At 43.2% G+C, this 26,806-nt stretch overlaps 1 protein-coding gene across 2 annotated transcripts in view; it reads right to left on the reverse strand.

Moving 5' to 3' along the window:
* ESRP2 (epithelial splicing regulatory protein 2) overlaps nt 1–15,882 on the reverse strand; it is a 39,573-nt gene extending 23,691 nt beyond the window's left edge. For both annotated transcript variants that reach the window (XM_089540051.1, XM_089540052.1), the window contains exons 1-2: nt 15,612–15,882; nt 779–892 (exon numbers count right to left, since the gene is read on the reverse strand). In XM_089540051.1, the coding sequence (XP_089396177.1) occupies nt 779–892; nt 15,612–15,866 (369 nt within the window). In that variant the 5' untranslated portion in view covers nt 15,867–15,882. The remainder of the gene's footprint in view (nt 1–778; nt 893–15,611) is intronic.
* Between the last annotated feature and the right edge of the window lie 10,924 nt (nt 15,883–26,806).

Below are 26,806 nucleotides of genomic sequence, written 5' to 3' on the forward strand. Positions count from 1 at the left end.
AGCTTCTAGTTTAATTTCCAACAACGGGAGGTTATTTTCTCTCAATGGCCTGAATATCCAGCATAATGTAGCATCAGAGAAATTTAAACAGTGGGCTCCAGAGCAAACCCAGGGCAGGCTATCAGTAATGGTAGAGTCTTTGGATCTTGGCCTTTGGATGAAGGGGTAATCTAGAAGGCTCCACAGCTCCATGGTGCCCCCTTTAAAATAGTATGGGTATCAGTTGGCCACCCAACCATGCCCATTCCTGACCACTTTAAAGATAAGGCCAATAAAGTCTCAGCTTCCTTGGCTATTTCCACTGTGGGATTACCAGTAGTATAGTTTCCTTCATCAAATTGCTAGCAGCTGGATTAAAAAGCCCAGGTCTTCTGCTTCTGTACAAATAGGAACTATGTTTTAAGACAGCCATTAAGTCACCTCTCAGTCTTCAAGCTAAACATACCCAACTCCCCACTTTATTCCTCATACGGCATATGCATGTTGGTTTCCACGCCTTCTATCATTTTGGTCATCCTCCTTTGGACATATTTCAACTTGTCAATATCCTTCTTGATCAGTTGTGGTGCCCAGAACTGTACAGAGTATTTCAGTCAAGATCTAGCCAAAGTGGCACTTCTGCTTCCCTTGATCTGGACACCACATACCTGTTGATGTATGGATAATGTCCACTTCTTTCCAATGTACAACATACAATAACTGACCATAACATTAGTCATTTCTTTTTCTGCAGGATTATCTCATTTAGCTCTCCACGCAAATCCTGTTAGCAACGTACCTTTTTTGAGGCTTCAGGGTGAAGAACCTGTCGAATGAGTAGCTGGCCATCTGTGCAGAAAGTGTAAGAGCTTTTCCCCAGAGCTTTCAGATCACTCGACACTAGCTGGCTGAACTGTAGGAACAATAAGACAACATCCTATAGTCACATCCACAGATTTTGGACCCTATTGACTCACAAATTAATACAGTAACCAAATCTGCAATCCAGAGGAACTGGAAAAACTCAGCCACCGATCTGTGAAGAGCTGTTTGGCAAACCTCAAAGCAATTGCTCTTCACTTGGATTATAGTCGGAATAATTTAGGCTTTGGCCCCGACTGTGCCAAAGAAGGTCTTCTCTCATTTCTCTCCCTCCATCCTTTACAGGTTGGAAGTAAGCAAACTGCTGCACCCAATCCTAGCTTCTATGTTATTCTTCATTAATAAGTTTTGGCATCTGAACCACGTGTGCTTGGCCACACCAGGAAACCTCGGCAAAAGCAAACTGTTGCAGCCGCTCCTAAGGTTGTGCGTTCTTCCTCATTAGTAACTTTTGTCATCATGACCACACTCTGATATTGCTGGGCCACACCTGTCCTAGTTTTCATCTGTGAAATGTTGGAAGGTATGGTCTCTTACTCCAAAAGTCCAGTCTTGTGCCACAGTCTGCTATATAAGCAGCAAGAAAGGGGTAGTGCCAGTTGCAAGAATAACTTCTAAAACATTCATAAACGTGGGGAAATAAAACTTGCCCATGTTTCTTCTAGCTTGAAGAAGCCAATGCACTTCACCATTTGTGAAGGCTTTTCTTTTTGCTGTAGATAGAGCAGACTTTGTCTTGGTGCCAGCGTTTAAACAAACACAAAGAGAGCCTTTGCATTTCCCCTGAATTTGTTTTGAAGGAGTGTAACTGAGCGGCATACTAGTATCACATATAAAGGGAAAAGATGATTATATCCAAAGCTCCAGTGAGAAAGGAGGATTTATATACAATTAAAAACATGTTGAGGAATACTACTACCTGTCTGTTTATTCAAGGAAATATTAGATTTTAGAGAGCAGAAAGTCAAGATTTTGACTCAGTGAAGTGCATATCAATTTGAGATGTCCCACACTGGACCATGGACTCCAAATACCTGAAATGCATCTGAGGAAGTAGACTGAAGTCTATAAAAAGCTCATGCTGCCCATTTCTTTCTTTCAGTTAGTCTCAAAGGTGCTACAAGAAGATTTCTCTATGTACTGATTCTACAGACTATCATGGCTCTATCTTTGAATTCTTCTTAACACTTGTAACCTAAATGGAACATATGGGGCAAGATGGTGGGATGTGGGGAGAGAGAGGCTGGTTCATAAACTGGTTGAACAGGATCCTTGGCATTTATCTGGAAGCAGAGAGAAGCAGCTCAGCTTGTTTAGCTAGTACTATGTTGGCCAGCAGCCAGCGTCTGCCCTCTCTTGCAAAACATACCCCTGCTTCATTACAGCTCACAAAAGTGACTTTTTGGACTGCAGAATCCATGCTGACTGGGGACAAGGGGTTTTAAAAAGCAGTGCAATGGAACTGGACACATCCTATGAACCCAGTGTAAAAGAAAGCCTGGGTCTCTATAAAAAAACAGTTTGTTGTTGTGTGCCTTTAAGTTGATTCCAACCTATGGAGATCTTAAGGCAAACCTATCATGGGGTTTTCTTGGCAAGATTTGTTCAGAGGATGGTTGCATTTGCCTTCTTCTGAGGCCTGTTACAGACAGCCAAAATAAAGCTGCTTCGAGTCACAGTGGAGGTATGGTGTTTCAATGATGCATGCATCCTAAGAGTCCAAAAGCCACACCAAAGCCATGCTCCAGTCTGGAGCGTGGCTTTGGTATGACTTCTGGACTCTTAGGATGCATGCATCATTGAAACACCATACCTCCACTGTGACTCGAAGCAGCTTTATTTTGGCTGTCTGTAACAGGCCTGAGATTCAGTGTGTATGGGACTTAACCATGACCCCCCAGTGCATTTCCATGGTTGAGAAGGGATTCAAACCAGAGTCATTGTCCAATGCTCAACCCACTACACTGTAGCCCAACATGTTCTGGTCAAGAAATATCTGCATAGCCTTCTTCAGGAGTTGTTGAAAGAACAGAAGTGGGACAAACATCTGCAATAATAATTGTACGCAAATAAGAAATAAAAACTCATTTTTCTTAACATATACTCCATCTTTCTTTTACACTGGGGACAATGAGATCTATAGTCCAACACATCTAATGGAAGAATTCAAAGACATTACTGTGTTAGTCTGGAAAATCAATATGCAAAGGGATTGTGAAGCACAGGATTCCCAAACCTTGGTCCTCCGAATGCTTTGGACTTCAACTCCCAGAAGCCCCAGCCAGCTTGGTCAGCAGTCAGGAATTCTGGGAACTGAAGTCCAAAACATTTGGAGGACCAAAGTTTAGGGATCACTGTGTAGCACCTTTGAGGTTAACTTAAAGAAAGAAGCTGGTAGCATGAGCTTTCATAGATTTGAGTCTACTAGGTAGACTAATTCTAAGTAGACTCAAGTCTACAAAAGCTTATGTTACCAGCTTCTTTCTTTCAGTTAGTCTCAAAGTTGCTACGAGATCCCTTTGGGAAAGGCTGATAGATTGGGAATCTTGGGATTAATAAGCAGACAATGGGGTAGATGGCCAGAAATCATGGGGAAAATCCTATTCCTTCTTACCCATGCTGCACAGATTAATATAAGGCCTAATTTTCTTCATGCGTGAAATGGGAAGAACCATGAAACAATCCACAAGAACACTGTCTTGGCAAAGCAAGATAAAGGCTGTGGAACACCCTGCACTTTGCAGAAGTCCCATGCAGTAATCATTTTCTCCTGGCCTCTCCGATTTGGTTTTGTTTAAGCCTTATCTATTGGTTAACAAGGCATGAATGAGAGATTAGCCAGTGTGCCAGGCAACAAAGCCAAGCAGCAGAGGGAAAAAAGAAGGAGGCTGCTTCTGCCCAGCTTCTACACTCCACTCATTAGCTGAGTATTCAGTGTACTCTGTGGTTGCGTGTGGTTGTACGTGCATAATTCAAGGAAGAGACAAGATTAAGATGGTGGGAGAGACCTACACCACTCATCTCTTTGTCACTATGGTTCAACACCTCATTGTCTCTGAACAAAAAACAAGCATAATATCTACTCATCTCTTTCATGCAGGAACTGGGAGTCAGTAACTAAAGTGCATTGCCACAAATCAACAGGAGACTAGGAATGGAAAGGGCATCAATAAAAGAACTATACAAGATCGTAAAGAGTAAAGATAGACAACTGAGCACGGAAGTTAGAATTGTTCAAATCTTTGTATTCCCCATCACTATGTACAGATGTGAGAGTGGGATGGTGAAGAAAGCCGATAAGAAGAAAATTAACTCATTTGAGAAGTGGTGATGGAGAAGAGTGCTAAGATGCTGTGCAAAGTCAAACAGATCATGCCAGAACTCTGCTTAGAACCCAAGATTATGAAACAGAGGCTATTGGATTTTGGCCACATCATGAGAAGGCATGTCAGAAATGACCATAATGTTAGGAGATGGAGGGAAGCAGAAATTGGAAGACCTCAGGCCAGATGGACAATCAGGGAAGTCACGGGATCAAACTTACAAGACCTGAGCAGAGCAATGGAGGACAGGGATCTCGGAGATGTCTCATCCACAGGGTTGCCATGAGTCAGAGTCAATCTGGGAACAGTTAACAACAAACGGACCATGGCTTGTCAATTCAGACATCAGGGAAACCAACTTTTTTCCTCCCTTGATTGAGTCTGGTCAAATGTCTGAACTGTGTCAGTGCTTCATGCTTAGAAAGTCAGCAACTTGTTCTCTCCCTAATCCCATTTTGCTGCAACCTCTGATTCGGCCTTGCCAAGCGGAATCTAATGCACACAAAACAGCACAAAGAGAGGAGAGGAGTTCCCTTGGATTACAACCCTCTTTGGAGGCAGGACAAAAGCCAGATAACTTTTTTAAACAGAGAGCCCTTCCACTTGCCTTTTGTTCATCTGTTAACTGTTATTCCACATGGCTGATAATGGGATCGCTGTGACCTTGTGTGCTGCACATGCACCAAGTGCAATCCATTAAGCTGGAACTCATTTCTTTCTGCTTCTGGCAATATAACAAAAAAATGTTATGCCGGTTGCATGTGAGATTTCTGGTGTGGGCCTAAATGATCCCAAAGTACTGAGTTTTTGTAGCCGCCACCAGCTCTGGAAAAGCCAGAGAAAGCATGCAAGTCTGTATATTTGGTCCCTAAAACCAATAAAAGCAGGCTTGAAGGCAGGAGGAGTGAAAATAGGAGGAAGAAATATCAATCTGCACAGAGGACAGGGAAGTTGACATGAGAAGGGTTCTTAGCTGGTATCTGAAACCAAGCTGTGCAAAAACATTCCTTGCTTTTGCTGCCAGTGACAGAATAGAGTCAAGGTGCATTTCCTAGACAACAAGCCTGACTTTTCAAGATGTGAGCCCTTCCAAAACAGGCTGAATCGAGTCCTTCAACCAGACTTTCTACTGACCAGCAGCACTTCCACTTTGTAGGGTTTAATTTCAGCTTCTTGGCCCTCAACAAACCTGTTCTATTAGGCTAGAGGTTTGGGTGGGGAAAGATAGGCATGAGTGTATTTATACTCTCGGTTTAATTTAAAATCACCTCCTAGGCAGGTTCTAGTAGCAGAACGAGAGACTCCCCATTCTTTGTTGCTCAAGAGAATACTGTATCACAAGAGAGTGTTTTAACTATGACACAAGTCCTGTTCAGGAATTACTCAAACCATTTTATTGAACCTGGGAGAAGTTTATCCTGCCTTCCTCCATTGTCTCCATCCTCACATAGAAAGTAATACATCTGAAGAAGAGACCATACTTATATGCTGGCTTGCCATATGGGAAAGATCCCTAATTTCCCAAGGGTACCACTTGACTGGATAGTCTCCACATACTCAGGAAACTCTCTCTTTAAAACAGGTTGCTTTCAACACAAGGAAAGTGATGGAGGAAGAAAGGACTAGACCTAATATCTGAATAGGGCTACAGATATAAAACAGAAGCTGAATAACTACAGACAGAATGTCTGCCAACATTACAAAGATGAAAACATTACAAAAGTTATGAATAAGGAAGTACACACAAGCTACGAGAGGTGGCCGCAGTTTGCTTTTGCCTGAGCGTACTGGGAAGGGCAACAGTCCCTCACCTTTTATCCTCTTGTCCCCCAAGTTAATGGAGTGCAAACTGTGTTTGCATTTTGAACTCAGTTTGCACCAGCTGAAGTAAAGCAAGGACAAAGGAGGAAAGCGGGAGTATCCCTGCCAAATCGGGATACTTAGAGCGTCTGAGGCAGGTAGGAGCTGTAGTAGTGTGTTACAGGAAAAACACAACCTCAAAAACACAACTCTTTGAAGTTTACAAATACCACGACGGCACTGTTTGTGGGCTGACCTAGATCATCAGATGCAGTAGCAGAACAGAGGGTTCAGTTCTTTAGTCTTTCCATCCCTACACACCACACTTGGAAGATCAAATTCAGCAGGTCCTCCATATTCAGGGTGATTTATTCTTATTATTAAAATATCTCCATCTAAAGCATTCCTTTCCCCCACGGCCACCTTCCTCTCTGCAACCATCTTTCAACCTGATGAACGCTTGGGCGAACACAGCCTCCAAGTCTCATGGCTCACAGCCAATGGAGGCTAGCTATACAATTATCTTTTTACACAAATACACAGGAATCTGGACCGTAAACCACTATTTAGCAAACCAAGGAGATAAAAATGTAACACAGAAGTTATGATTTTAAATACAGGAAAATAAGAAGCTGAGAGAAACTAAATATGAGAGTCATCGACCCGCACCAAATACACTGAGAAAGTGTGGCTTGCCAAAGATCACTTAATAGGTTTCCATGACTGAGTAGGAATTTAAACACTGGTGTCCCAGAGCTGTAGTGCAAATCTCAAACCAATACACCATACCAATTCAAATATGAAATGTCTCCAAAAAAGGGACATCTGGAAAGCCTATGGTGGACACAACAGTGAGGTGAACTCTGCCATTCTGGGCAGGAAACCGGCCAAGGCAGAAACAGTGGGACCTTCTCACTGTGTTCCATAGGACCTTATCGCACACACATTTGCCCCCCATCGGGGCACAAGCAGGGGACACCAAGTGAAAATGAATTTTATTGCATGCCTTACTGTCTTCAAGGTGGCCCCATGCCATCATCCGGTGCTAAGCCATCCCCGATCAGGGCTCAGGCGCATGAATTTTGAAAGATGGAAGCTTTGCAGCAGAGCAAAACCATGCGGCTGAACCCTGACTGGGGACGGCTTAGCACTAGGCAATGGCATGTGGCCGCCTTGATGATAATATGGCATGTGATAAAATACATTTTCACTTGGCCATGTGCATCCCCTGCCCAGATGGGGGCCAAAAGTGTGTGCAATAAGGTCCACAGAATTATAAAGTTGGAAGATCCCATAAGGGTCAGCAAGTCCGACCCGCTTCTGCCATGCAGGAAGACAAAATCAAAGCACTCCTGACCGATGGCCAGTCAGACTCCACCACACTCCGAGGCAGGTCTTCCACTGTCAAAACATCTCTTATCGTCAGGAAGTTCTTCCTAATGTTAATGTTTTTTCCTCTTATAGTTTTGCAAGTGTGGCAACCACCTCACTTTGCCCTATGCCAGGGCCAGCACTATGTAATCCCATGTCCAACACTCAGATGGCAGATTATTATAGACATACATTGGCAGGAGAATGCAATCCATGAGGTGAGAGGGGACTGGAATGCAAAATATGGCAAACATTGATCATTAAGTAACTGTGGTCATTAACAAACAATAGCTGGATCAGAGCAGAGAGATTCTAGCACAGATGTGCTGCTTAACCCATTTACTGTCATGAGAAATTGGACAGCACAAAGAGAATTAAATTAGAATATCTCATAGTTAAAGGAAAACATTTAATCTGTATCTCTGAAGTAAAGTCACACCTGGGTCCTTCCCTGATTTCTGCTGCTTGCTCTTCCTTTGTTCTGCATTGTTTCCCTGTGAATCAGATGACACTTCCATCATTCACTAAATGATGGGAGTGCAGTCAGAATACAAACTCTACTTTCAGATTTCCATAATGTCTATGGGGATATTTTACATCACGCTTTTCTTTTGTGAAGCATTGCAAGTTCCACAAGCGTCTCTGAACAACCGCCTGCGAGGAAATTGTTAAGCCCTCTCTCTCTCTATTGCTGTTCTGGTCAAATCCAGCATCAGTACCTTTCTCCCTACTCTGCAGAGTTTGCATTCAAATTTCTTTAAAAGGTGAGGTGGGTTGGACATTCAATTTGACCCCAGCAACTCTGGCGTCAGGGTACTTTAGCACATGTAAGAGTGTGGTTGCGGACAGCAAAGCAAATGGACTGCTTTCAAAAGTATTTGTTCACAAGCGTCCCATGCCGATAAACAGAGAGCCCTTTTAAAACTCGAGTTGCATGGCTTTCTATTACACCAGCGTTGTCCCCTCTCCTGCCTCCCCTCCCTCCTCATTTCAAGGGCAAGCCTTCCCCAGCAACGTGATCTTTAGCACTGACTCTATTGATTGCCCAAGCACAGCCCTGCCATATTTACCCAACACTCTGGCCCTGTTTGTAGTGCAAAGCTGAGCCAGCCAGGGGGAAGGCCACTTAGGCCAGACAATGCCTACATAGGTGGGAAAAAGGGTACGCACATTTTTTAATCCCTATGTCAGGTAGCGACTAAGGTGCATAAGATCCCGACGCTTTCCAACACGACAGGAAGCAAGCCAAGTACAAGGAAAGCACTCACCCTGTCTAAAGCTCATTGTGGGATATGGGTCACTGCAATGTCTATTCGAGAAAGGGCTTTCTAAATCAGCAAATTGTTGGAGATGTAACACAGCTAACACTATTTCCTGCATGCATATGTTTTGGAGTTGTCCCATAGTAACTACCGTACATTTTGGGAGGAAGCAATCGGACAAGTAAACTTGGTCAAACCACTAAACTACGGTGGCACTAAATATATACCTCTCTCTATACACACACACACATATATATAGGGTAAACAAAAAGTCACTTGACAGTCAGATGTATCTGTTAATACAAATCTATAATTTAATAAAAAATAAAAGACAAACTAATAGTCAAATCAATTTAAAATCAATACATAGATAGCTATGTTATCCCAGTCTTTTAAATGGATTAATATAGCCGTGTTAGTCTGTAGAATCAGTATGTAGAGAGATTCTGTAGCACCTTTGAGACTAACTGAAAGGAAGACATTGGCAGCATGAGCTTTCGTAGACTTCAGTCTACAAATGCATCTGAGGAAGTAGACTGAAGTCTACGAAAGCTCATGCTGCCAATTTTAAATGGATGTTCAACACTGGTCACTGTCTTGTGACTTTTGCATCACCTTTTATATCTGTGTGTGTATAACAACTGGTTAAACAGATTTTATTGTACCCCACCCTGAGAACTGCATGACATAAAATGAGATTTAAATATTTTAATTAAGAAATAAAAGACATTTTTCTTATGAAATAACTTGGCGAAAGCTTCCTGGTAGCACTGATGGAGATGCATCCAACCCAAATAAAAATCAGTCACTAAGGAAGGGATAAGGAGAGTAAAGCAGAAGCCCTCATAAAAGCAGCTGTTCACTTCTGAAAGGGTTATAAAGGGCAGTCCAGTCCTCCTTCGCACACAGGGCACAACAGGAGCTGCTAGGCAGCATTCCTTCGACACCCCAAATCAGTTTTTCAAATCAGAAGTCAAAGCATGCAGCTGAATCAGCACTCTTTCTCCACTTTTCCTGATCATGTAAGAGACAGACTCTTGCACTTGAACACAGAAGCATTCTCCCCAAAGATTCCCCCCAACAGACACACTTATCCTGATCATCTGTGCCTGCTTCCCCTGCCACACCATTGCAATTAAATCCAAATTGTTTGCAAGGCCATTAAAAGAGGCACACACCCTTTCCAAGCAGACTGGGGCTGGAGGAGGAGGAGGAGGAGGGAAAGGCTGCAGAACAGGTTTGCCTTGAAACAAAAATTGCAACCTGCTAATCTGGCTGGAGGGATCTCCATGGGCTATGCTACTTCTTCGTGGCCTCCCTTCCCCTCCTCTTACTTTCTCCCTCTTCCAAACATCCCACACAATTTCTGCTGACTTAACCACTACTGTGAAAGGTGTTGGCTCTGTCCTTTGACTACAAACACATCGGCAGGACCAGACTTGAACCCACCAAGGTCAACCAAGCATCTGCTCTGCTAAATCAGCTGTTAGTGCATGGCACCTCTGCATACTTTCACCGCTGAAAACCAGGACACATGTGGCCAAGCAATGTCACTATGACCAGAACAGCAAAATATATTATTGCGGAAGAACATGAAACACTGGAAAAGCTGCAGCAGTTTGCTTTTACCTGAGTTAACTGGGAAGGGCAAGACTCGGTCGCACCTACCTATTCCTCATTGTCAAGTTGCTTGAGTACGGAGTACCTTTGCACTTTGAATTCAGTTTGCAGCAACTGAAGTAAGCTGAAGAGAAACTGGGAAAGAGGGAGGAGGAGAGAGAAACTGGAATGTTTTAAAAATGGGAAAGCAAAGGATTAATCAGGACTGATCCTGTCAAATCGGGACAGTCGGAGGACATGCCACTGTACCTTTACTATCCCATCCTTGACCCCCCAGGCTTCAGGTGTAAAGAAATGAGAACACTCACCCAGCAAAGATGACAATATTAAAAATGTACCTGTAAACATTGCGTCATCATTAGATCTGCAATGGAACCACTAGTTTTGAATTTATGGCATGGAAGGCCACATTTCCCCATACCCTCCAACAGTCCCGATGTGGCAAGGGAAGTCAGGATTAATCTTCTATTACCTCATTTTCCAGCTGCTTTTAAAATGTCCCAGTTTTTCTCTCTTCCTCCCACTTTCCCACTTTGACCTCAGCTTCCTTCAATTGCTGCAAACTGAGTTCAAAATGTAAAAGTACTTTGCACCAAATGAGTCAGAAGAGAGTCTTATTCTTCCCAGCCAGCTCAAGCAAAAGCAAACTTTCTGCAGCCTCTCCTAGTTTGTCTCTTCTTCCTCACTAATAACTTTTGCCATCTTAGCCTTGATGTTGCTTGGCCACAGGTGTCAGAAAATGTCGGAAGGTATGAAGCAGGTAACCAAATACCAAGACTTTCTCATACACAGAAGGGATAACATGGAAGTAAAAGAATTTTTAGCACTTGTTGCCAGAACTAGTCCCCCCCCCATAGGAAACTATGCAAAATTACCATGTGGAAGAGATACAGTTACAAGTGTAGAAGAAAAGGGCTCAGCTACAATTAAATGTTGAACAAAAGGACAGCGAAAATCCAAAATGCCATTCGTGTTTCACAGTGTCTTTGCGCGGCACACTCCCTCTTACAATCTGAGTGCCTTTGAAGTGGCAAGGAGAGGTACAAAGAGATAAGGGAAAGGCAGAATATGCCTCCCAGGAGATCAGACTATCCATCCAGGTGACTTCTAAGAGACATACAGGGAGAAATGCACTCCACAGCCAAATGCCCTGCAGCAGAGAGAGCTCTCACAGCTTTCCATCACAGGCCTCAGATTGTGCTTGGAACTGCAGCTATAAGCAATCGTCCCTCTGGACTTAACCAAATACTTAGATCCATATTAAACAAGCTATAACTCTTAAGTTATGTGAAGATTCCCTTTGATCTTCAAGGACACCTTTTTTTAAAGGAAAGCAAAGATAACACAAAACTATGCCCACAGCCCACTGCTTCAATCAACAATAAGCAAAGGGAACCAACATTAAGAGTAAAAGTTTGGGAACCTTCTGAACATATTCTCTAGAAGAATCTGAAAGAGTTGAGAAGCAAAAAATGATCAGGTCTGCCTGGGAACTTCTTCACAATTGGTTCTATTAACTGAAAACTATTATCTTTATGATGCACGGTCCACCATTTCGACCGTGCATCACTGGCAATGTATAAGGGAATCCCATGTATAAGGGATTTGTAAGTACAGTGGGCCCTTGGTATCTGCTGGTATTTAGTTCCACATCGCCCCTGTGAATATGAAAATCTATGGATGCTCAGGTCCCATTCAATACGATGACACTGTAAAATGGTGTCCCTTGTATCAGTCTACTTCCTCAGAAGATGCTTTTTCAAAAGTCTGATTCCCTGCCCACTACAACTGGTTCTTCTAGTGTCTTTGTAATAAGAGTATACACCTCTTTGGCTTTTGGAGGGCATGGAAGGCCAGCAACCACAGAGAACATAGGCAGAGCATACATGAGATTTCAGCAACATGTAGCAGCAGGTGGGCAGGTAATGCTGAAGCAGCAGGTTTTGGTATGAGAACTGGAATGTCACAAGCATGTTTTCATTTGCAAATTATTGGAGGGTATGTCACTGGAGAGAGCAGGATGGGCAGAAATCAGAGTATTCTGGTTCTGACCAGTCTCTGCCATCTGCATGGACTGGGAAGTAAGGGCCTGAACAGACAGGCCAAAATAAAGCTGCTTCGGGTGACTTTGGAGGTATGCTGTTTAAATGACACACAGACATCTTAAGAGGCCACAAACTGTGCTCCAGTTCTTAGGACTGGAGCATCGCTTTGGCATGGCTTCCAGACTCTTAGGATGCATGCGTCATTTAAACAGCATACCTCCACAATGACCCAAAGCAGCTTTATCTTGGCCTGTCTGTTTGGGCCCTAAGCAATGTGGGTTGAAATGAAGCACACATCTGGGTTGTGGGGCTGGAAAGCAGAGAAACCACACTTCTGGTCCTTGAGGATTAGAAAACTCCTTAAATAAATGCTCAGACTCTCAAGACTTCCATAAGCATGATATTATACAAAGATAATAGTTTGTAGAATGTATGTGGAGAGCTCTTGTAGCACCTTTGAGACTAACTGAAAGTGTCTCCCACCTGATATCCCAAAGAAACCCAAAGATATCCCAAAGAAACCATAAGCAAGGTTCAGCTGGAGCCTATGCTCAGAATCCCTGAGCCACCCTTTTCCTCCATTTCACCAAGATGTCTCCGCCGCACCTAGACAAAGTTAGCATGCGCTCCATCTAACTTGCAATTTGTGGAAACAGAAGACTATTTAATAAAGCCCACTGAATGTAATTACGGTGTGTCACTTAAAAAACAAGAAACAAGTTGATGAACAGCAAAGTGTACTTAGCTAAGCTGCTCCAGATGTCTTTGGTTGCAAAACGTAGGGCAAGATTGAACTTGCAGCCTCCAACGTTTGTCTCAGCGCTATTTCTAAACTACTGCAAAGTGGGGGGAGAGAAGTCACTTCACAGCCGTAACAGGTCTTGCATGAAATCGAACTGGGGTGGGGTAAGGAGCAGAGATGCACCACACCTAATGACTTCTTTTGCAGAAGTACATTATTTTTTCTTATTGGCTGCTGCGTTCCCCATTAAGACTAGGCATGATTCAATCCAGACTGAAAGAAAAGCAACACCAAAGACACATTGCGCATGGTGGCTACTTGCCGGGCTCAGCCGCATCATCAGAAATGGCAACAGACTCTAGCCTGTTTTACCGCCTTGGCAAGTTTCTCCCACAAACTTTCACAGCGATTCAAACAAGATACGAAGAACCAGTTTCGTGCATTCCACAAAGCTATACTATTGTGTTTTCCATTTGACTTCAGAATGCTTTTCATCACGGCTTTAGAAAAGATAGGTAAAAAGTATAAGCCAAACCAACTTCCATTGTGTATTATTAAAGCTAAACAAACGTTCTGCCCTTGTCCCTCCCCATGTTAATGGCCAAAATACAGGAAGGACTCTATACATCCTACACTTTGTTGGAGGCTCTGTAAAACAACAACAGTACATACAGTGTTGAGATGAATGCATTCTCTGAAGATGCCAGTGAAACATCAGGAATAAACTCTTCTAGAACACAGCTACATAGCCTGAAAACCCCACAAAAAACTATTATAGATAAAAGCTGAAGGAGGGCCATGAAAGCTGGAAACAGCAGATATGATGAAATAGGAGAAGGAAACTGCATGACTTCCGAAGAGCTATCATGGACCAGACCAAATCCAATGTTCTACCTAATCCAATGTTCTGTTTGCACAACTTGCTGCCTAAAGCAAATCCATAGGCAGGGCTAAAAGTGTGACTGCATCCTCCATTCACATTTCCAGCACCTGATACCGAAGGCAATATATAGCTACCCAGGCGTCGACAGTCCCATCCATCACAAATTCATCCATTGCCTTTTGAACTTCCAACTTGGTGTCTACAAGAAGACAGCTAGCACTACTATAAGAATACAACTCTTTTATTGAAACAACTCTACCGGATGCCGGGTTGTTTCCAGGCACTATTCAAAGCTTACATATGGCTCCGGTCCAGAAGGAACATATCTGCCTATATGAGTCTACCTGTGTCTTGAGATCTTCTGGGGAGGCCCTTCTCTCTGTCCCACCAGCCTCACAAATATTATACAGGAGATTGCCTTCTTGACAGTTTCTTTGAAAGTCTGGAACTCCTTCCCTAGAAATGGAGACTGGCATCCTCCTTGCTACCTTTTTATAGTCAGGTGAAGACCTTTTGTTTTGGCAGACCTTTCAGAGGTGACTTATGTACCATGTTGTTTAGATCTGTTGTTCTTTTTTACGGTCTGCTTTTAATTTTATTGACATTTTAATTATATTTTAAATTTCAGAGACACAGCTGTGTCAATCTGCAATATCAGTCTGCAAAGGTATCTGGCAACACCTTTTGAGACTAATTGAGAGAAAGACATTGTAGCATAAGCTTTCCATAGACTCAGTCCACTTCCAGGCATTTGGGGAAGCAGCAGACCAATTCTGCAAAGCTTTTGCTACAGTGCCTTTCCCTTAATCCCAAAAGTGCTACAAGATCTCTTTGTATTAGCTGTATCTGTTTTAAATTTTGTAAATTGTCTTGAGTCCCAACTCCGGGGGGGGGGGGGGGGGGGAATCAGGATATAAATAAAAAACAAGGTTTCCAGAGCTGGTTATCTTGTCTTTTTGACTGACAGTTAAAAACACCAACAGCAACTCTGGAGAGCTGTCAAGCAGGAAATTCTATGCTCCTTCCCAAATTCAAAACCCCAAGAATCTGTAGGATAGGGCCAGAGTCGCAATATCAAGCTGCTCTAACTGCATAGAGTGGATAAATCCAGAAACCAGGGAAGGGGCCTGTGGTCATCCAAGGCAAAGACAGCATTCCCTTACTGTCTATTCTATGTACAGAAGCCACCTAGATGGGTAGTTCAAGGGGCATAGAGATAGGGTTTTCGATCACATCTAAGGGCAGCAGGCTAGGTTCAGGGGTTCAGGAGAGTGCGAATCACAGTGTTTTGTCCTCCAAGAGAGGAGAATGGCCAAGGGTTCAGGAAGAAATGTTATCCTTGCTGCCACCCAACATTGCCCACCTAAGGCAGCTGTTTCACTTGGCCTAACAGTAGAGCCGGTCCTTTGGTTTTCTAGCAGGTTGGATTCAAAACAAGAGCCTCTCGGTCCCCAGCTCATGTTTTTCTTTCCCAGTTCGCCATACCTATCAGCGTTCAATCTAGAAGTCACCGAAGGCCAGAAATGTGTATCCATGTGGCAGATAAGCCCAGCAGGCCTCTGTGGAGGGTGAACCACCTTGGCTATTGCTGCAACGCAGAGCCAGCTTGCCAAAGGTTTCAAAGCGAAAGTCAAAAGCGAGTCTGTTTGCCTTCTTGCATCAGTCAGAATCCTGCTCCTTGCATTGTTAACATTTAACCCTCACCTGTTGGAGAACTCGGTCCAGCGGCTCCGCTTTGCTCAGGCCTTCGGGGGTTAATCCTGTCGCTTCCTGGCATTGGTCGCTCAGTTCCAAATTGTCCGCTTTTACCAAGCATTTGTGTAGGGTCCCTACCTGAAAATAGTTAACAAAGTGGAAACAAATGGGAAGGGATTGGGGAAAAAGAAAAAGTGAACAAAAAGTGGAATAGGATTGTGCGTACGTGTCCATAAGGACTTTTTGAAAGAACCCAGTTTGCATTGCTGGGTTTTTAGGGAATGCACTGTATGTGGCTTGTTTAAAAAGATGAAGGTGACAATGTCACAAAACCCCAAGATCTTTTCACGTTGCTCAGGGCTCCTGTCTCCAAAATACCGACAGCGCCTCTCTTGCCATATTTCCAGGCAAGAGTGACTCGGCTACAATATTCATAAGGGCAGGGAGGAATCTGTGACCATCCAAAATGTGGTTGACTGAAATTCCCATCATCCCCAAACACAAGCATTGGCTGTGGTTGATAGGAACTGGAGTAGAACAGAAACACCTAATCTGGAAAGCCACAGGTTCCTCATCTCAGGTGCAAAATGCATTGCAGAAATAATCCATTTTGAGACCGCTTTAACTGCCCTGGATCAGTACTAGGGACTTCTGGGAATTGTAGTTTTGTGGGACATTGAGCCTTCTCTGTGAGAGAGCTCTGGTGGGGTCACAACAAACTACAGTTCCCAGGATTCCCTAGCACTGATCCAGGGCAGTGAAAGCGGTCTCAAAGTGGATTATTTCTGCCGTGCGTTTTGGACCTCGTTTCTTACATAAGCAATGTCTTACTGTCTTCATGGGAAAACCCCCATCAAATCAATGGCTGGGTTTTGTGGGGAGACTGGATAGCCATGCAGTGCCCCAAAATCAGACCCAACCATCATATGACAATTGGGCAAACCAGTGTTTTAGGATATCCTAAAAGCCCTACAAATCGAGTCACCCTTATCAAGAATTCCAAAACCCCAAATATTCCCAAAACTGTAACTTTTCTCGGAGGTGGCTGAGACAGTGGCACCTGCGCTTTCCGATGGTTCGATGTACCCAAACTTTGCTTCACGCACAAAATCATTGTAAGAAATAATATGTATAAAATTGCCTTCAGGCTATGGGTATATAAGGTGTAGATGAGACATCAATGAATGGGGCTTAGCCTTGGCTCCCGCCTCCAAGGAATTTCATTATGGACTTCCTGTTCACTTCCCATAGGAAACCATAGAAGCAACACACAGGCCTGACTCACAACCCACACCCCAAAAAACCCCAAATGAGGACAAAAGAGAAGACTCCATTGCTAAGAAAAGCAAAAGCTTGGGATCTTCTCAAAAGAGATAAACTTTGCAAGAGGGAGTGAGGCAGGAAGGGAGGAGAAAATAATATATATATATATTGCCCTCGAAATTTCTATTCGTCCGCCCTCATTTTCAAGGACAATTTTGTTTTAATTATGGATTAAAAACCTAAAGGCAGTAGACCCATTCAGACCATAAAAAAACCCCACAAACTTAACAGGCAAGAAAACAGAACTCTCCATGCAAGAATCCCATTTAAAAGCTGACTCCTCTTTTTAAAATTAAGGCACCTCCCATTAAAAACTGATTTTCCCCCCATTTATTCCAACACCTCCCATTAAAAACCAACTTTTTGCATGTAGAGTATTACACGCCTCCCATGAAAAATGGCTTTTCTTCTTCATTTAATGCAACACCTCCCATTTATTTCTTTATTCATTTAAAAAACTGACTTTTCTTATTTAGACTTTTAATTTCAAGGACAACAAAAATTCAGTTTTTTTAAATTTTCAAGGACAAGCCACCCCTCCCCCCCCCCAAAAAAAAAAAAAAGGAAAGGAAGAAAAATCTCTTCAGGGGAAAAAGAAAAAAGAGAAAGAAAGCGGGAGAGGAGAAGCAAAGGAAAGGAAAGGAGGAAGGAAGGAAGGAAGGAAGGAAGGAAGGAAGGAAGGAAGAGAAGGAAGGAAGGAAGGAAAAGAAAAAGGGAAGGGAAGGAAAAGATGGAAGGAAAACAATGGAAAGAAAGAAGGAAATTCGGAAAGGAGGAAGGAGGGAAGGAAAGAAGGAGGAAAGAAAGAAGGAAGGAAGGAAGGAAAAGATGGAAGGAAAAGGAAGGAAGGAAACTAGGAAAGGAGGAAGAAAGGGAAGGAAAGGAAAGGAGGAAAGAAAGAAAGAAAGAAAGAAAAAAGAAAGGGAAGGGAAGGAGGAAGGAAGGAAGCTAGGAAAGGAGGAAGCAAGGAAGGAAGGAAAGAAGAAAAAAGGAAGGAAGGAAGGAAGGGAAGAAGGAAAGAAGGAAAGAGAAAAAAGAAAGGGAAGGGAAAGAGGAAGGAAGGAAGGAAGCTAGGAAAGGAGGAAGGAAAGAAGGGGGAAGCTAGGAAAGAAGAAAGGAAAGGAAGGAAGGAAGGAAGGAAGGAGAGGGAGGAAAAAAGAAAGAAGGAAGGAAGCTAGGAAAGGAGGAAAGGAAGGAAGGAAGGAAGGAAGGAAGGAAGGAAGGAAGGAAGGAAGGAAGAAGCTAGGAAAGGAAGGCAGGCCAGGGGTTAGGCAAGCAAGCCAGAGGTTGCATCTGAGGGCAGCCCATGGAGCAGTCTGCTGCTGTTGCTTTGCCCTGACACCTGGAGCTCCCTTCCCTTCCCTTCCCTTCCCTTCCCTTCCTTTTGGGGGCGACCCACCTGTTTGGTGCGGAGCTCGAGGACTTGCCAGACGAGGAGGACCAGCTCCCTCTCGTCGGAGCCCAGCTTGGCCCCAGGGGCCCCCGCCGTGGCCCCGAAGAGGACCACCAGCGCCTCCTGGCCCGGAGGAGAAGCAGAGGGAGAGGGAGAGGAGGGAGAGGAGGGAGAAGGGGCAGCCATGGCCAACAGCCCCAGGCAAGGCAAGGAGGGCAGCTGCAAACAAGAGAGAGAACAGGGGTGTCACAAAGAGCCACAGCAAATACCTAGGAGCTAGAGCTCTCTCCAAAGAAAGACCAAGACTAGAGGCACCGAACATGCCCCCAAGGCTGACCCCCCAAGGCCCTCAGGGATAGAGAGCTCTAGCTCTAGCTCTAGCTAGGGCAAGGTGGAGGGCTTTCACCTGGGCTGGGAGGGCGGCTGCTGCTGCTGCTGCGTCTCCTTCTCTGCCTTGGCCTCAGGACTCCAGCAAAGGTCCCTCTCTTGGCATCATGGCAGGAGCCCAGCCTTAAAAGACACACACAGAGAGAGATAGGGATATGGATGGAAAGAGCTCTCTCTCTCTCTCTCTCTCTCTCTCTTTCCCTCTTCCTCCCCTTCCTTTCCAAGTTACCTGCCCAGGAGGAGGCCACGTGAGCTGCCACTCAACCAAAGGAGAGAGGCCATTGGCCCATTTGGAAAGGTAGGGGCGGGAGCAAGAGGGAGGCAGGGCAGCTTACCTGGAGCCAGAGGGCTGGCCTTGGCCTCTTGGGGAGGAAGTGCCTCCCCTTCACAAGGCTGGCCCATAGGGAACCATTGGGGAATAGCTGCCCATAGGGAATCATAGGAGAACAGTTGTCCATAGGGAATCATTGGGGAATAGTTGCCCAAAGGGAATCATAGGAGAACAGTTGTCCATAGGGAATCATTGGGGAATAGTTGCCCAAAGGGAATCATAGGAGAACAGTTGTCCATAGGGAATCATTGGGGAATAGTTGTCCATAGGGAATCATAGGAGAACAGTTGTCCATAGGGAATCATTGGGGAATAGTTGTCCATAGGGAATCATAGGAGAACAGTTGTCCATAGGGAATCATTGGGGAATACTTTCCCATAGAGAATCATTGGGGAATACTTTCCCATAGAGAATCATAGGAGAACAGTTATCCATAGAGAATCATTGGGGAATACTTGCCCATAGGGAATCATAGGAGAGCAGTTGTCCATAGGGAATCATTGGGGAATAGTTGTCCATAGGGAACAATTGGGGAACAGTTGTCCATAGGGAATCATTGAGGTATAGTTGCCCATAGAGAATAATAGGAGAATGCTTTCCCATAGAGAACCATTGGGGAGTATTTGCCCATAGGGAATCATAGGAGAATAGTTGTCCATAGGCATTAATAGAATACTTGCCCATGATGAATATTAGGAGAATACTTGCCCATGCAGAATCATTGGAGAATACTTGCACATAGGGAAACATAGGGGAATAGTTGCCCATAGAGAATAATTGGGGGATGCTTGCCCATAGGGAATGATTGGGGAATTAGGGAATCATTTGGGAACACTTGCTCATTGAGAATCATTGGAGAAGACCTGCCCATACATAGGGAATCCTTGTCGAATACTCCCATAGAGAATCATTGGGGAATACTTGCCCATAGGGAATCCATGTCCTAAAATAAAGTCTGTGTACAATGAACCATCGGAAAGTAAAGGAGTTTCTATCTCAGTTGAGTATTGGTGGGGTTTTTTGTACTTCCAGATCAAAGAGGCTCAACCTGTAGTTCTTGTTGTCTGCCTTCAGGTCATTTCCAGTTTATGGCAACACTAAGGCTATCATCATGTTTTCCTGGCACGATTTGTTCAGAGGAGGTTTGCCATTGCCTTCCCCTGAGGCTGAGAGAGTGTGACTTGCCAAACTCATCCAGTGGGTTTCATGGCTGAGCTGGGAATCGAACCTTGGTCTCCAGAGGCACGGTCCAACACTCAAACCACTACTAATACTTACTTATTTATTGCCTATATATATATATATATATATATATATATATAATTGCTTGTATTAATTTCCACCTGTGAAGTCAAGGTGGCCCAAATTCCCAGTTTATTCTCATGGCAATCCCATGAGATAAGTCAGGTAAGCGAAAGAATGATTGCCCAAGATTATTTCAGGAGCTTCGTGGCTCTGGGGGGACTTGAACCCAGTCCCCAAAAGCCCTGGTTCAACCTTTCAACCACAAGCCAGCCCACACAAGTACATGCCAACTTTAGTGGAATTAAATAACTCTTAATTATTTAATTAACAATTGTTTTTATTTGTTTTTAATAATGGTTGTTTAATAATTGATAATTTAATTGTATTTTATAATATATATATATATATATATGTATGTATTATGTTGTGTGTGTATATATATATAATTTAATTGTATTTTATTATTATTATATATGTGTGTGTATAATATATATATATATATATATATATAGTGTGTGTGTGTGTGTGTATATATATATATATATAATTGTATTTTATTATTACTGATAGGAGGGTTAAGGAGGGGTAGGGCTATAATGTTATTATATGACATTGTATTGATATTGTATTTTATTGGTTTGTTTTAATGTAAGCCGCTTTGATTGTTTGGAGGAGCAGGATATAAATAATAATAATAATAATAATAATTATTATTATTACTGAATGTTCTGAGTGTTAACATACAGAACAAGTAACACCATTTGTAAGAGTTACATTTTGACTACAACATCCAGAATCCACTATTGTCCATGCTGGTTGGTGGATGCTGGGATCTGCGATTCAAGGAACTTTTCCAAACTCTGCCAATAGCTCTGCCCAAATCCCTCTTTCTGTTGGAAGGATTTCGCCTTCTTGAACCCAGAACTTTCAAAACATTCATGAGCCCCAGCCAAAGGCTCCCATACTCTTTCATGCACCACCACCATCTTTCATTTGCCACATTTTCTGCACTTTGCAATCTATAAAATGTTGTACCGTTTGTTTTGTTTTTCTGTGCTGTGAAAGTATGACAAAAAAATGATATTGTTTGCACAGCCACAAAACCAGGATCTGGTTTCTTTGCAGAGCAACATGTGGGTTAAGCCCCTGGGCAATGCACCCGGTCCAAAGTTAATTTGTAACTCCGATTTTTGTCAAAATGGAGGCGTATTGTCACTTACCTTTAGCATGGCTTTGGGTGCTCATGTTTATCTTGCCTGTCGTTTTCAGGCTACGTCCCAGGACAGAAGTTCATGCTGGAAACTAGCTCCAAATCCTGGGATTTCTAGTACTCAGCATCCTAGCTAAGTGTCGTGATTCGCTGCTTCCCTTTCCATAGACCCACATGCAAACATGCCATTTTCTTTTGGACGGCATGAAGCCAAGCGGGAACATTTGGATATGTTACAGTTCCATCACATGAGCTTTGAATGATATCGAAATAAATGCTGTGCTTCTAAGTCAGGCACATTATTTTCCTTTGCATCATCCTTTAGATCCTTTTTTACATGCCCCTAGATTTTATCCTCAACTTATCCCTGGTTCATATCAAAATCCATCATTTTGACCCCAAAACTTGCCCTCGACTTACATATGAGGTCGACTTATAGTTAAGTATATATGGTTCTTTATGTTGGCAGGTGCTGGACCTGAAATGCTACATGAAAATGGTTAGCATATACTGTGCACTAAAAGAAAATCAATATTAATTTTTAAATGTACAAAATAGTTCTTTTGCACCCAAAACACTCATTCATGGAAGGGTCTACCCTTTGCTTCCTTGCATGCTTAATAGACTTGCTGCATTACAAAGTTGGAGGGGGAATTCAGCCATTTTGGGAAAGGAGAAGAATTACATATAGGGTCTTAAGGGCTTCATCCGCACTGCAGAAATAATCCAGTTTGATGCCACTTTAACTGCCATGGCTCAATGCTATGGAATGCTGGGAACTGTAGTTTATTGTGGCACCTGAGTGCTCTGATAGAGAAGGCTAAGTGTCTCACAATCTGTACTACAACCTGCCACAAGCATAGTCTGTACAGATTAGGTGAACGTGAGTCAACAGTGTGATGCGGCAGCTAAAAAGGCCAATGCGATTCTAGGCTGCATCAATAAAAGTATAATGGCTAGATCAAGGGATGTCATAGTGCCACTCTATTCTGCTTTACTCAGGCCTCACCTGCAATAATACTGTGTCCAGTTCTGGGCACCACAATTCAAAAAAGATGTTGAGAAACAGGACCGAGTCCAAAGAAAGGAGACCAAAATGGTGAAGGGTCTGGAAACCATGCCTTATGACTTAGGGAGATGGGTATGTTTAGCCTGGAGAAGGGAAGGTTAATGGGTGATATGATAGCTCTGTTTAAGTATTTGAAGGGTCGTCACACTGAGGAGGGAGCAAGCTTGTTTTCTGCTGCTCCAGAGATTAGGACCCGGAGCAATGGATGCAAAGTACAGGAATAGATATTCCACCTCAACATTAGGAGGATCTTCCAGAGAGTAAGGGCTGTTCGACAGTGGAATACATTGCTCCCTTGGAGAGTGGTGGAGCCTCCTTCTTTGGAGGTCTTTAAACAGAGTCTGGATGGCCATCTGTCAATGGAGATGCTTTGATTGTGAGTTCCTGCATGGCAGAATGGGGTTGGACTGGATGGCCCTTGGGGTCTCTTCCCATTCTATCTATGATTATAATGGACTGATAGCAGCAAAGGCTTCAAGTATTGTTCATTGTTCTTGGGTTATAATTCCTGTACATATCTGCGCATAGGTTCTGTATGCCCGACCGTTGCACGGTTGCCACCCTTCCCAGGAGGTTCCAGCCTTCCCCTTTCCGTATATGCGTGTTGCATGACCAACAGAGCATATGTCTCCAGGATGCAAAGGCTACACCATGCATTTTCTTTCTTTCTTTTTTAAGAAAAAGGTGTATATGTTTTATTGCTACCCCCTTCTGCAGTGTCAATATTGATCCAAACTAGGTGTATGGCAGAACAGGTGCAGAATGCGCCATGCCTCGTTGCAGCCCTGCCAGAGTCACGATGATATCAATACACATCTTATGCGCTTTCAGCTGCCAACACCGCACCCATCCCTTTTCACACATATCTTTTGGTCGGAGGGCACACCCTTGTTTGTCAAGGAACAACTGCTTAAGTGAAGCATTGCGCGGCTGGTTTCTCAGTCTCAGCCCAAGGCATGATGGTGCCTTCTTCCCAAATAACATGCAACGCAACTCCCTTTAAGAGGCTGTGTAATGCTTTTTCTTTTAACAGCCCTAAAAACAGGGCCGTGAAAAATGTTGCAGGCAGAAATGTGTTGTTTTCAAGGGTAAAATCATCTTTCTTTGCTCTTTTTTGGGGGGAAAAGTGTGTGCACTTTTGAAAGCTGAAAATGCGACATTGGGAAAATGAGAGGGAAACCAGACATACTCAGGATGCATCTAGCAGTTTGACTCCATTTCAGTGATTCCCAAACTTCGGTCATCCAGGCGTTTGGGGCTTCAATTCCAAAAAGCCTTAGGAAACATAGGAAATAGCTAGGAATTCTGGGCGCTGAAGCCCAAAACATCTGGAACGCCAAAGTTTGGGAACCGCTGCTTGTATTCCATCCTATGGAATCCTTGGATTTGTAGTTTCACCATGTCTTCAGCTTTTGGCAGCCTCACGAAACTGCAGATCCCAGGATTCTGTAAGATGGAGCCATGGTGAAGTGGTATCCAATTGCATTATTCCTGCAATGCAGATGCACTCTGTTTATTTACTTAAATGACAGTATTTATCAAGCAATATTGGAAAAAAACAAGACCGGCCCATTGACGGAGAAGGACCAGTTTTGGAAACGCTGATCTGATGACGCAGAAGGACTGATTCTTGTACTGGTGTTTAAAGGAAGAAATGCCACTGAGTTGGGATTTATATCAGTGCATGAGCCATTGGATTGTCCTGTTAGTAAACTAAGACAGATTTGCAAACAGTTGATAAGAGCTACTGATTGCCATTGAGGAACAACTGCAGATAACAGGGAATCAACAAGAAGCAAAAGCAGCTTTGTGCACATTTGTTTTTGCTTTTAAGTGTAGGGTTTTAAAGTCTGGAATATTTGGACCAGGACATTGGAAGACCAGGGTGCAAATCCAGGTCATGGAAACCCATTAGGTGACATTAAGCAAGTCACACTCTCTCTCAGCCTCAGAGGACAGCAAGGGCAAAACCTTCTCTGAAGCAACTTGGCAAGTAAACCCTATGCTAGGTTTGCCTTAGGGTCGCCATAAGAAACTACTTGAAGGCACACAACAACAAATTTGTTGAGAGATCTGTGCAACTGGAATATCTGCTTTAAAAACATGCTGGGCACATGTTGCATCACGGAGTGCAAGAGCAAAACTCTTCTTATCTGTTCTTAGACTCAGGTCCAGTGATCAGAACAAAAGGGGTATGGGTCTCATCCTGAATTCGTACCCACCAACAGTCCCAATTTGCCTGGAATAGTCCTGAACATTACTAGGGTTGGCATCACCTGGTTTGGTACCTCATGGTAACTTACTGATCTCCCACTGTGCCACACCATAAAGAATCCTTAGTAATGTTTGTTGTATTAACGTCACCCACAAATTATATATCACTGAATGGCACGGTGATAGTTGTGGCATAAGCAGCTAGCAAAATTAAAATTATGACCTTTAAATTACAATATTATAGGTACAGCCTAAATGTATTTACATTTACATTGATTCATGTGAACATCCAGAGATGATGGCTGTATAGCAGCTCCAATAACATCCACCAAATCCACCAAAAAGTGATACCTTTATGGGGCCAAACAAAATGCACAAGATACACGTTGCAAGCTTTCAAAGCTCCACTGGCTTCTTCATCAGCAAAGGTGTTACAAACCATACAGATGTTAGTCCTAGACCTGCATTTTGCTGTTTTTGTTCTCAGTTTAGATGATATGGAGGGGTATCTCTTTGAACGCTGGCCCTTCCTCCAGGAAATTTAACATCCATTTGCAACACAAAATTATATTTCCTTGAATCTCCTATCTTGCCTGATGAAGAAGCCGGTGGAGCTTTGAATGCGTGCAGCATGTATGGTGTGCATTTTGTTTGGACCCATGAAGGTATCACTGTTTGGTGGAGTCCTGATGTTATACTTTCAAGTGGTTAAAGTTGTTGTTGTGTGCTTTTGAGTCATTTTCAACATGCAGTGACCCTAAGGCCATGGGCTTTTCTTTCCAAGATCTGTGCAGAGGGGTTTTGCCTCTGCCTTCCTCTGAGGCTGAGAGAGTGCGACTTGCCCAAAGTCACCCAGTGGGTTTTGTGGCTGAGCTGGGAATCGAACCCTGGTCTTGAGAGACACAGTGCAACATCCAAACCATTAATGCCATGCTAGCTCTCACATCCTTAGAGGGTTTTAAATATTTTGCTTTAGTTTTGATAGAGGGGACTGTTTTCCTGCTTTGGGCTATTTCTAAAGATAAAATGCAAGTGATAGCATAATGAATGACCTAATCTATCTATCTATCTATCTATCTATCTATCTATCTATCTATCTACATATTTAATCTGTTCCTTGAGGCAGCCATTTGACCTTGCAGAGGTCAGAGATGAGGAAAATCAGGAGAAGAGAGTTAACAAGGTCAATTCTAGTCTTTCTTATGTTAAATCAGTCTAATCCAATCTCATTTACATTGAAAGGAGGATGAGGCTAACAAAGTTAGACTTAAGTTGCTTCTAATTGTTTTAATTAAAAATAATTCAATTACATTTACATTCACAAGGAAGACGTATTTAGCAATAAAGTTGGTTTTCAATTGTTTTTAAAATTACATTGCATATATATCAATTACATTTTATGTTGAAAAAGGATTTTTATTTTCATTTAAAAAAATTATTTACTCCTGGTAGCAACAGAAAATATCGACACCAACCAAGGAGTTTATCGCACGGAGGGCGGATTGGTAAAATCCTGTGCAGTAGTAAAGTAACAAAAATATGGGATTAAAGAAATAGATGGTATCGAGAAATGAAAGAACTTCGGAGGGAAGAACTATGAAGATTGCCGAAAAGAACTGTAATCCAAGCCATTATGTTCCCCATCGCCGTGTATGGATGGGACCATCGGACAGCGCAGAAAGCAGAGAAGAAGAAAATCAACTCATTTGAGATGTGCAAATCTCAAATCTCTGGTGCAACACCAAACTACACTTTCCAGAACTCCATCGCATTGAGCCATGGCAGTTAAAATGGGACCAAAATGGATGATTTTTGCAGTGCAGATGCAGCCTTGGAGCCGTGAGGTGGGGACAGAGTTTTACATGCCCTTCTTTTGCTTTCCCCCCAAAGCCTGTTTGTTTTACTTAAGGCTGTTTTACTGCACCCAGGTTACTACAGCAATGCTAGAAGTTTAGCCGCACCTTTGGGAACGCCGCCTGGGTGACTCAGGAGGAGCAAGGCAAGAGACAAGAGCCTGACCTCATTTGAAATA

This window comes from Sceloporus occidentalis, unplaced genomic scaffold (genome assembly GCF_023333645.1).
Source record: "Sceloporus occidentalis isolate IW3139 unplaced genomic scaffold, rSceOcc1.0.p SCAF_10, whole genome shotgun sequence".
Lineage (NCBI taxonomy): Eukaryota > Metazoa > Chordata > Lepidosauria > Squamata > Phrynosomatidae > Sceloporus > Sceloporus occidentalis.